The sequence below is a fragment of the Haliotis rubra genome, unplaced genomic scaffold, assembly GCF_003918875.1.
Source record: "Haliotis rubra isolate DU_JTF1 unplaced genomic scaffold, ASM391887v1 Scf746, whole genome shotgun sequence".
In the NCBI taxonomy this organism is placed as follows: domain Eukaryota; kingdom Metazoa; phylum Mollusca; class Gastropoda; order Lepetellida; family Haliotidae; genus Haliotis; species Haliotis rubra.
The window spans coordinates 397,613-410,457 of NW_025767464.1; the positions used below are offsets into that span (position 1 = coordinate 397,613).

The 12,845-nt window shown below is 40.6% G+C and overlaps 1 protein-coding gene across 1 annotated transcript; it reads left to right on the plus strand.

Annotated features, from left to right (window-relative positions):
* The first annotated feature begins 524 nt into the window (after window positions 1-524).
* LOC124259991 (flavin-containing monooxygenase 5-like) lies at window positions 525-12,231 on the plus strand. Its single transcript, XM_046694220.1, has 5 exons — window positions 525-881; window positions 3,646-4,014; window positions 7,545-8,099; window positions 9,005-9,170; window positions 10,446-12,231. Exons 1-5 carry the CDS (start codon window positions 627-629, stop codon window positions 10,706-10,708), a joined length of 1,608 nt encoding a protein of 535 aa, XP_046550176.1. The 5' UTR covers window positions 525-626; the 3' UTR covers window positions 10,709-12,231.
* The last annotated feature ends 614 nt before the right edge of the window (window positions 12,232-12,845 follow it).

Sequence of the window (12,845 nt, forward strand, 5' to 3'; positions counted from 1 at the left end):
TATTCCAATGGATACATCTCTACGTCAAAATCCAGAGAAGGATACGGGAAACTTTAATCCCAATCGAATTAACGGATGTGTAGTTTCTTGAGCCCGCAGGATGGGCCCCTTATTCGGCTTCATTTCTTTACCATTGTACAAATGTCAAGATATTACAGTTGGAGCTGGTTTATTTGTTTGTTTGTTCGTTGGTTTGTTTGTTTAAGTTGCCCCTTTCACAGTGAGGATCAGTGATAGATTTGGTCCATAGCAGCCACGATTGTGATAAGAAGCGATTAACGGGATCGGGTGGTTAGGTTCGGTTGATGCATGCATCGTATCCAATTTGATCGATGCTCATGATTACAATCACTGGATTGTCTGATCCAGTCTATCCTTTGCAGGCAGTGTCTGGACTATCGTTGAGTGTGGCTTTAAACAACAAACCAAAAACATTGAGTTTCATGCTTCTACAACTGGGTGGTGACGAGATAGGCGATTGGCTAAATATAGACTGACATGGAGGTGCATGTCTCAGTGCTTATCCGGTATAAAAGCACGCACACGAGCGTCCCCGTCCTATTCAGATAACTGCACCACCTTCAGCTTGAGCATCTAGCGATCGGCCGTATATATTAATTGTGAAAATGAAGAAGATATTGGTGATCGGTTGCGGTGCTAGCGGCTTATCGGCGATTAAAGCTTGCTTGGATGAAGGTCTGGAGCCTGTTTGTCTGGAACGCACAGACGATGAAGGGGGACTGTGGAATTACCAGGAGCAGATTCGTGATGATCAAGGCACAGTTATGAAGAGCACCATCATTAACACCAGCAAGGAGATGATGTCCTACAGCAATTACCCTATGCCAGCCGAATACCCAAACTTTACTCATAACTCTCAGGTATGTGCAGCCAGTTGAGGTCATTGTGTATCAGTGAATGCTTGGTTGGTGTGTTTTTTTGTTATTAGCATTATTATTATTATTTTAGCAAAAAAATCTGTAGCACCACCGCTTTGTTACGGGAAAAAAAGTTGAATTTAAGGGAAACCATAACCTGTTTAGTTAGATCATTGTGTATTAAGCGAATGTTTGGTTTATTTATTTATTTATTTATTTATTTATTTATTTATTTATTTATTTATTTATTTATTTATTTATTTATTTATTTATTTATTTATTTATTTATTTATTTATTTATTTATTTATTTATTTATTTATTTCAGTCAAAAAACCTGTATCATTACGGCTTTGACGAGGTGTATTTCAAAACTAGAATGAAAAAGATGAACTTAAGACAAACCTGTAAATTACGCTCAGGCTGGAGGGTCGCTATAACCAGTTTAGAACAGTACGTATTAAGTGAGTGTTTGGTTTGCGAAGCATTCATTTATCTGATTTCACTTATCCGAAAAACGAATGTAATTAGGAGTTCCGAATGCAAAAGAATAAAGCCAGGTACCTAATTGAAATTGAAAACGTATAAAAATGTTATTAAAATTAATTTATTTCTATTTACCAATCTCTCATCCCTGCAACTGTGTGAAAAAAATATTAGTCAATCTCTAAATCAGGTATTTTTGTGTAAACATGAATTTGTTCTGTGGAAACTGGAGTAAGAAATGAATTTGCAAATACAAGACCCCTACTTTATTGGAAATGTGAATTTGTACGTAACAAAACATATTTACTGATTTTCAAATGAAACATGTCTCAGATGTCTATAAGCTTTATATTTTCAATTTAAAAAAAATAAATTAAAAGCCTGATCTCAAGTAATATTGTCTCTATAGTATAATATTGTCATTTTTGGATATAGTATAGCCAACTTAAGATATGTTCAATTCATTGTCAAATCTATCATAAAATAAACTGTGAGACCTGTGTTCTTGTGCACCTCAACGTCTTTTCATATCATAATCTCTCAACCAATAACCCGACATGCGTACATTATGTGAAGCCCATGTTTGGTGATATTGCTGGAATACTGCTAAAAGCGGCGTAAATCTAAACTTGCTCACTCAGCCAATCACGAAAATGCAAGTGTAACACAGTTATGAAGGATATAGTAAATGTCACTGTGACATATTCTTCCCCATACGACCTTGACATATCTACAGATTGCTGACAAGTCGCTATCGTCACGAGCTTGCTGAAGGACTCTGGTCCTGTGCCCCCTATAGTCACCCCACTGCGTCTATGCAAGTCAACAGACTCCGATTGGCATACCGTATATACTTTAAAAAACGTGATGATATTTCAGAGACATTTTACACCCTGCGTTGTTTGAGTGAGTGAGTTCACTTTTATGCAGCTTCTATTCCAGAAATATTCCAGCAATATCACGGCGGGGGACACCAAAAATTAGTTTCACATATTGTACCCTTGTGGGGAATCGAACCCGGGTTCTCGGCGTGACGAGCGAACGCTTAACCACTAGGCTAACCCACCGCCCCGCGTCTTTTGGAGGTAGGCGTAAGCATTTTTATTCCGTTAAGCATTTTTAATTTCCATAAGTATGAAGATGTTTTATGATAACTTTTGTTCGTTTTCGTTTCAAAATCTCTTTGTTGAGTACATAAAGTAGAGAATATATCTATATACAAGTTTGGTCCTATTCAAGTCAGGAATAATATAACCATTCAAAATTGTCTGAAATTTACCATGGTTTTAAGTTATTTACTAATATGTAGATATGTTTATATAACATTTATATAATTCTATTTATTGGACTTCATGTTAGTCTATGCATATGAGAACATCTATGTTTAGAGGTTTTTACCCGGCGTCAGTTCAAGACAATCGTCTAATCAAGGATTTACGGTATCTGTTATCAGACCTTGAGCTATCATCTGACCTCACAGAGAGCTTTGATAGCAATGCGTTGTCCGTCTTTCATAACACCATTACATTTTAACCCTCCTGGAAAATCAAGGTGAAACTTTGTATAGACCACCCAAGCAATAATTTCCCTACCAAAATTTTTTACATAAACATCACATGGCGAACATATTGAAAATGTCATTTTCATTAAAGAATGAATATTGATAAAATATTGCTGAATAATGAATAAATTAAATAGTGCTGAAAAATATATTATACAGAGGTCGTGGAAGGGGGGTTACGTTCGCCTACTATTTATGCATTTTTATTGTACCCCAGTTGATTGCACCAATGCTCATGATGTTAATCACTGGATTGTCTGGTCAAGACTCTATGGTATTCGGACGTAATATATGTGGAACACCGCTGTACATAGAGGGCAATAGTGCATATTCGGGGTTATGCAATAGAAGACACGAAATGCTAGGTCAAAGAGCTAAATATAGAATATCACGCACATAGACCTTTATCCCCAATTAGCACTAATTACAACGTCGATGCTAATGGCGTCACGTCTTCAACAGCCCATGCTTGTCGTAATTGGCGACTAACGGGATCGGGTGGTCAGGCTCACTGACTTGGTTGAGACATATCCCAATTGTGTAGATCGATGCTCATGATGTTAATCACTGGATTGTCTGGTCCAGACTCGATTTCTACACACCGCCGCTATATCGTTGGAAAATTGCTTTTGCTGTCAAACAAACAAATAATTACAACGTCCAGATCTGTACAGAAAATACCCACAAGGTCGTGAAACATGGTTCTTCTAAACTTGTTGCAGGTTATGGAGTACCTGAGGAGTTACAAGACGAACTTCGGCCTCCAAAACTACATACAGTACAACAAGGAAGCCATGTTGGTCAAGCAGGCCAGCGACTTCGAGTCAACAGGAAGATGGGATGTGAAAATTGTTGATCATAAAACCGGAAGTGAAGAGCAGGTGCAGTTTGACGGGGTTCTGGTGTGTACTGGGCACCATGCCAAGAAAAACATACCCGAGTTCCCAGGACAGGATGTCTTTAAAGGAAAGGTCATGCACTCACAAGACTTCAAGCATGCGAAAGGTTGGGAGGACAAAAATGCGGTGGTCATCGGAATTGGAAACTCGGGAGTCGACACAGCAAATGAATTGTCTCGTGTGGCCAACAAGGTGACCAATAATAGTTAGATTTATCGACGGACAGTGAAATGCCGAAGAGGAACACTTTTTATGAATAGACAACATCTTCATTACAATAGATGCGACATTTCGGTGTAGTTCATCATGTGCTTGATAACGCTTGATCTACATATACAGAAGTTGTCTCTCCATAAAAAGTGTTCCTCTTCATCACAACAGCTTCATCACAAATGCCACTTAAAGATGTCAGTGAATTCGGACTGTAAGGTTACGTAATTGTGCTTCATAGGTGAGGTGAGGTGAAACTGGGTTTAACGTCGTGCTTGAGAATATTTCTCTCATATGACGACGTGCATGTGTGTGTATATGTATGTGCGGCTGCTTGTACTAGCCCAGACTTTAGCTGGTTTTATAGTGCTAGCTCACCGAGATATCATGCCGCAGTGAAGCATGAATACCCCACTCAGACACATTATACTGACTCCGAGCCGACCAGTCCTTGTTGTACCCATTAATGCCGAGCGCCAGGCAGGGACCAACAAGTACCATATTTTAACGTCTTTTGGTATGACGCGGTCGGGGATCGAACCCGCGACCTTCCGCTCTCCGGGCGGACGCTCTAACCACTACACCACGGAGGCGGCCTTGTGCTTCATAAGGTTCCCTTGTACGTAAGTACCCTAAAGGCCAAAAGAAACGTTACCCTCCTTCCTTAATGACAGAGGTACTGGCGTTGTGATGCGTGGACGTCCACTTCTTGGTCTGTCTACGGTGACTCCAGTCTGTCTGAAGCCCCGAGTAAGTCTTATAACCGTGATACGGTGGCAACAGCATTGTATGTCGACCCCATCTGCACCATCCCAATGGCTCGTTCTCTCTCTTCAGCTGTTATTCGTGGCATATTTCTTGTACTTGTGTATCATATCATCTTTTCTAGGCTCTCTTTATACCCTATAGAATCATTCTACATGTAAAATGGATGCACATACTGCTTGAATATTGCTGCGTTTTGGCGATTGATATTGCTATGTGTAAACAGAAAATGGAAACATGTTACTGTGCAATCAACAATGTTAACAAAGATCATTGTAGAAGTTCCTAAACATTTGTTCACAATATCAAGGACACGTTTTACTTGTTTTCACTAATGAAAATCTGCAGAAAATGTTTTAAAAGTCTGGAATCATAGGAATGATTATTTTACAATTTTACACACTCTACAGCAGTTTTTTCTTGTTTTAATGGTTGATAAATGGTGACTTTAAATGGTTTATCTTTGTCCCAAAGCAGAATTTTATTTCAACCTTTCTTTTGGACATCTAAATTACTGTTATTGGTTTATTTCGGCTATGACGACAATAGGACAATTTAATTCAGCTGAAAAAGATGCATTTCACCTAAATATGAATGCATTTGAGACTTTTTTTTCGTGATTTGCATAAAGTTGTGTTGTTAAGCTTTCTTGTAAACTAATACCTTCTAACATATCTTTGATAGTTTTTGGCTAGCAGTATAAAACCAGCTTTAGTCTGGGCTAGTACAAGCAGCCGCACATACACATACACACGCATGCACGTCGTCATATGAGCGAAATATTCTCAAGCACGACGTAAAACCCAATTTCACCTCACCTCACCTCACCTCACCTTGATTGTTTTTAAGTAATTCATAAAGGTAGGAGGGTAACGTTTCTTTTGGCGTCTAGTGTATGTATGGATACGTCGGTTAAACTGTCCACTGATGACACATGCTTTTCCTTAACCAATTCCGGTGTCTTAGCAAGTTACTATATGTGTACGTTGTCAAGCGGACAACAAGTTATGGCACTGGCCGGCAAGAATTAATAACTAATAATAGTTAATGGGGAAAACCTGTTTTCTTTCTTTTCGGCCCTACACATCTAAGACTTTTGAAAGGAAAATAAATCTAATGCGATTGATAAAATCCTGCTTTCAAAGCAAGTTAGTATTTTACCTATTCTTTTTGGAAGTTGTAAAAGATATTGTTGTAAGAGATTGCTCAGAATTAATTTGTATCCAGCAGTTCCAAACTTCGGACTATTTTACTCAGTGTTAGGTATACGATTATAGATTCAAAACTTAACATGTAGTCATACATTTAGTTGGCAGCCATCTGAACATGTTCCATTTGAAAATATTTCCAGTTTTGTTATTTATTGTCTGTCTCTAAAAGTGGCTTTATCATACGTCATTGTGCGATGCGTGTTTCCTGCTCTACCTGAAAGATGGCTGCCATGGATCGTCCAATATCGGTGTCAGGGCCATGCCTGTTGGTGATTTTACGAGCGTTTCGAGCTAATCCTGCCATCGATGTGTGTTATAAATACTGTTCGCTCTACCCCAATGTATAGTGTTATATAGTACACTTATGCCCTGAACTATTATAGTTAGTACGAGGACGCACTAATATAGTTAGAGCGAACTGTATTTCTTTTCTAAGATGCCAAATGTAATACACGCTGGCGGATTAATATAGGCCGTGCAAAACAAACAGAAAAGCGATGGTGTCGGTGGCCTAAATTATGGTCATTTAACAAACGCTCAGGGCTAACTGGTGGGCTCTTCCAGTGACGTGTCTGCCTCCCTACCTACGACGCTGGCGTTGCCGTGAAAACAAAGTGAAAAACAGTTAAATTAACTTCCTCGCTCAATATCTTTTCTATATTATTTTAGTTACGTCTGTAAACCACATCGTAAACCGCATTGGACAATGTGAAAGTCGCACTTCTACTACCAACGAAAGTTTAGAAAATTAACTCCAGGTGAAGTTGATTAGTCACGTGACATTCCACAGATGCATTGTGGGACTGTGGACACACAGGTCCTCGTGTCTTTGCAAGGATTAAAGATGTTAAGAAAAATATAAAAAATGTGAGATGACACCACCCCCCACCCCACCCCACACGACTCGAAATGCTTCACAGTACAATACATTATGACAAGGCCGGACATTTCGGTGTACCCTACCCGCCTGCTTTGCCGATCGCTACGCTACCATCGCATACAATCGATTAAAAGTTCATGTAAACATAATCATGGATGATTGGCCTATCGAGCACCACTCATGGCACCTACCAATACTTTATTGTTATTTCTGAAAGTCGATTGAAACCCGATTTTGACCCTCAACTAAACGATCTTGACACTAATGGATGACGATATGTCCGCACAAAACGGGGTGTGTAGTCGAAGCAAGCCCTCTGATTGGTCAACGCTTGCAAATCTGCACATTCTTTATAAATTCGCGGAAATAAACCAAGAAACTGGGTGTTAGGGAGTAGGAGAATGTACGAGGCAATGACTGGATCGTGACGTCGAAGGGTACGTTTCATAACGAGGGGGGCTGACGAGAATGGCGAAGAGACGTCAGTACCAAAAGTGTACTTTGTCGCCTTTGATCTTTGAGCGCAGTATCTTAGAAAGATGTATAACACGCACGCACACACACAGAGAGAGAGAGAGACAGACACAGAGAGAGAGAGCGAGACTTGATGTGTCGGCTGGATAATACACGACATTATATTGGTGATTTTGTTGCAGGTGTTTATAAGCACCAGGCGAGGTACGTGGCTTATCCCGAGAAACATGGACAATGGACTTCCGTTTGACATCGCCAGAACTACCCGGATGACCAACTGGGTTAACCAGAACATGCCAATTGCTATATCCACTGGCTTGGTGGAAAACGAGCTTAACAAGATGTACGATCACAAGCTTTACCGCCTCATGCCCACCCACAGGTTCAACGCCCAACACCCTAACATGAGCAGCGATCTGCCAATGAACATATCGACAGGAAGGGTCGTCATCAAAGGGGACATTAAGAGGCTCACGAAAACAGGAGTCGAATTTAAGGATGGATCCTCTGTGGACGATATTAGCCTCATCGTCTTGGCAACGGGTTACAAAATTGGATTTCCCTTCATTGACAAGTCTGTGATTGACGTAAAGGACAATAAGGTGGAACTGTTCAAGTATATGTACCCACCTGATCAAAAGAAGCATACACTGGCCATCATTGGCGGAATTCAACCGCTGGGTGCCGTCATGCCGATATCAGAACTTCAATGTCGCCTAGCAACGAGGGTCATTAAGGTAAATATCACGCAGTTGGTTCATTTTCACAGAACATCTGATATAGCAGTATTGCGTGACTAGTTGCCTTGATAATACGGCAACAAGTCAAGTAAAAACAAATCACGTGTTTTGTGGTCACGTCTTCTCCTGACCATGCCTGACCTTGGTTGGGGGCCTAACAAATCCGTTACTAATTTGGTAACAATACGCTACCACTAATAGGAATATTAAACTGAACAGACCGAAAAGCACATTCAGTTAATGGGTTTGACAGTTTAAGAATATCTTATACATTTTCATTAAAAAGTGTTACATATATCTTCATTTTATTTTGATAAAAATAACTGATAAAAAAGTTTTAATAATAACAACGACAAGATTTTAAAAATAACTCATAAGATGAAACGCTCATACACTTGGTATTCGAGTATGAGAGATTGTTGTTAATTGACTCGAATGTGTTTTTCGAAAATGAGAAAAAAACAAGAAATGGTTGCATCATAGTCATATACATGTATTACGTTTGTAGTATTTCGGCGTACCCGTGAAGATCCAGGTTAGAACTGATCTTCAGCAACCCATGCTTGTCGTAAGAGACGGCTAACGGGATCGGGTGGTCAGGCTCGCTGACTTGGTTGACACATGTCATCGTATCCCAATTGCGTAGATCGATTATCATGATGTTGATCACAGGATTGTCCGGTTCAGACTCGATTATTTACAGACCGCCGTTATACAACTGGAATATTGCTGAGTGCGGCGTTAAACAACAAACAACTCTTTTGGCAACTTTTTCAGCCTAGTAACTTATAGATAAGTTTGTATTATGGGGGGCAAACAATTTCCAAGTATATACTCTGTATACCATGCAGTTAATATGGAAATTTATTGGTCAGTGACGTCATTGCCATTCCTCTCCTCAGGGCCTGAAAACCCTGCCATCCAGGGAAGATATGTGGAGCGACATCCGCAAGAAACAGGATGCGATGAGTTCACGTTACGTCAACAGCCAACGTCACACTATCCAAGTAGACTACGTCGACTTCATGGACCAAATAGCGGAATTAGTTGGCTGCAAACCAAACCTGTGTAAGTAGCCATGTTTCAAGATATACTGAGGCGACGTGTGTAAGACTATAGGCTGGGCCCAGTTTTACGATGCTTTGCCCAATATTCCAGCAATATCACGGCGAGGGACACCAGAAATGGGCTTCACGCATAGTACTCATGTGGAGAATCGATGACGAGCTTGGCGTGACGAGCGAACGCTTTAACTATTAGGCTACCCCACCAGCCATCACACGTCATGATTCAAACACCTGATAAGCTGTATTATGAGTGTATTGTATAGTGCCCTTTAATATAAACACACGTGCCAACACTCAAGCATTTTGCTTGAGACTCTCCGCCCGGTGAGCGGAAGGTCGCGGGTTCGATCCCCGACCGCGTCATACCAAAAGACGTTAAAATATGGTACTTTTGGTCCCTGCCTGGCGCTCGGCATTAATGGGTACAACAAGGACTGGTCGGCTCGGAGTCAGTATAATGTGTCTGAGTGGGGTATTCATGCTTCACTGCGGCATGGTATCTCAGTGGGCTAGCACTATAAAACCAGCTTCAGTTTGGGCTAGTACAAGCAGCCGCACATACACATACACACGCATGCACGTCGTCATATGAGCGAAATATTCTCAAGCACGACGTTAAACCCAATTTCACCTGACCTCACCTTGCTTGAGACTCATTCATTTACTACTCATGTCACGCTCTCACTCTCTGATAAATCTCACGCCAAACTAAGTTCATATGAAAACTGAAAAAGAAAAATCCGTAACAAATCACACAAATAGTTTTCAGTGACTTTTCGGAGAATTTGTAATTTTGCGTTGGCTTCAAGGGGGACATGGGGAACCGCCCGGGGAGGGCAGCCATTGGACCCCGGCATCCCAAACTTGGTTCTCCCTAGTTTGGACACTTGGTGACATTCTCTGTATCTCTGGAGGAAATATTAGTGCCTACGCCGTAATAAAATTTTACAAATGTTCACTGTTACTGTTTGTATCATGTGACGTTAAAACAATAACTTTCGACGTCACATCTATTATGAAGGTAATAACAATGACGTCACAAACGTTAAATCACGTGTGCTTCCTAAACTTGGACGTTGCACGAGACGGGGCCCAGCTTAGTGTGCTAAGCTTCCATGCTTTCACCCAGTGATGGTGTATCATGAGACTCTTGGTAATAGAGTAGAGCGCTTCATATGTCGTTTTCAAAAATCCGCTTATTAACTCCACGAATAAAAATTCCGTCGTTTTGTAAACTCCTGAAGTAATCTTTGTCCGATGTCATCCTTTTTTCTAGGGTGGTACCTGTTAACCGACCCGGTGTTCGCATTCAAGTGTTACTTTGGCCCGTGTACACCTTACCAGTACCGTCTTCAAGGGCCCGGCAAATGGGCCGGGGCCAAGGAAGCCTGTGAGAAGACAATGGATCGTGTAAGGAAACCATTCGAAACGAGGCCACTTCCGGAAGGGCTAGACAGCGGCGCCAGCTGGACATCCGCCAAAATGCTATGTCTCTACGTCGTGCTATTCGCGTTTCTGTTGAAATTCTTCTTGTTGTAAATATGCCCCAGGAATTGCAGGGCCCGGCAAATGGGACGGGGCCAAGGAAGCCAGTGAGAAGACAATGGATCGTGTCAGGAAACCATTCGATACGAGTCCACTTCCGGAAGGGCTAGACAGCGGCGCCAGCTGGACATCCGCCAAAATGCTATGTCTCTACGTCGTGCTATTCGCGTTTCTGTTGAAATTCTTCTTGTTGTAAATATGCCCCAGGAATTGCACGTTTCCTACTGTTAAAGTTTTTCATGCTTTGAATTTGTAATGACCTTGGAGTCTTCACCGTATTTTGGAATACTGAAACAATGTCGCAGAGCAATGGAAGTGACTTTTGTTAAACGCTGAGGTAAAAAATCACCAACCTTTACACACCAAACTCAGGTTTAATCGCGGCCAGTTACACCACGCTGAGTGGATAGCCTGTAACAAACAAATCAGGTCAAGTTCAAGGTCGGTTTGGCTGCGGAGAGAAGTTGGATGGGTGACTGTTTTCGGCAGCTGGACACCTCAGTTTCTATGGGTTCAGTTCTACCCCACACCGAAGCATTTGCAGCTCAGGTGGTGTCGCTTTAGGCAAATGACTGTTTGAAAATCTACCTCTTAAACCAGTAGTAGAATAGGTACCGGAAGGAGAAGATGTTAATGTGATCGTTAACCTTCTAGCGCAGCTTAGTATACACCTCAGGGAGCTGAGAATGAGTGAATGAGTATGGTTTTACGCCGCTTTTAGCAATATTCCAGCAACATCACGACGGGGACACCAGAAATGGGCTTCACACGTTGTGCCCATGTGGAGAATCGACCCGGGCCTTCGGCGTGACGAGCGAACGCTTTAACCACTAGGCTACCCCACCTCTCTGCTGACAATTTGAATCCGTTAACCAGGGTAATAATGTTGGAGCATTCTTCGAAGTATCAGCCTTGTACAGTACCACTGTTCACGTTATTTGTATTATTAATGTTAATATTGTTATTATTGTCGTTGTTGATGTTGTTGTTGATGCTGGGAACAATGTACATGGTGTTGCATTACCAAAACGGTTGTTCACCGGCAACATTACACAATCTACACGCTCAAAAAAAATAATAGAAACGCTGGCTGAATTCAAATATATGTGATTTTTCATTCAGTTCATATAATCATGTATCAGATTGCCAAATGCACCATTTCGTTAAGATTTAATGTTTGATTATCTTAATATTGTTATTTAGATTTCTGTCAACAATAAACTGATCTTTACCCAGAGGGGTATTGTGTCAAAGTAAAATGTCTGATTTTGATGAGATCAGTTATTTGTCATTGTAATAATGTAATGGCGATGGGGGATAGTGATCACTCTTGTAGTGTAGTGTCATTTGCCCAGTGCCGATGGACATAAGTGTTTTATTACTCAGATATAAATTAGAGTTTGTGAAAGAGCTTAGTAACTATACCTCGTGATGCGCCTTATATGACCTATATTTATATATTTGAACACCTTATATGTTTTGTTACTGATTTAAGAATAAAACAACATTGGTAAAGAGCCTTGTGTTGTCTTCACACACAGTTGAATGTTGTTTTACGCCACACTCCGAAATACAGACCCGTGCCAGTTATATTCGGACACTTGAGGTCATTTCCATAGACGTACATGTTATTTCAGTGTAGCATAAATAATTTTCATGAGGTGGGTTTAGGATAGATCTTTGTAAAATTTGACAGGCAAATTTAAAATCATCTTTGCTCTGCGCACATTATTTCAGTTCAATTTTCCGACCACTATTTAACTAATGACATCACATTTATCAACTTACCTATAAACATAGAGATTTTTTCTGGGTTACATCTTCTTTTTATTCTCGAGTACAACGTTTCTGGGCTGAGTTTTACCTGATGATGGGGCCAGAACAAGCCCTGAAACGTTGTACTCGAGAATAAAAAGAAGATGTAACCCAGAAAAAATCTCTATGTTCATCAAATATCATCTTCTAAAATGCCAATCAAGCATCTAACTTACCTATAGTTCCACAATGCACAATCCCATAGGCCGCCATGTTAAAGGAGTTCACGGCAATGTACATATGTTGATTAAATTGTTGCCATTCGATAAATAATCAACGGAAAATTAAACAGAAATTATGTGATTGTAGGTAAGAA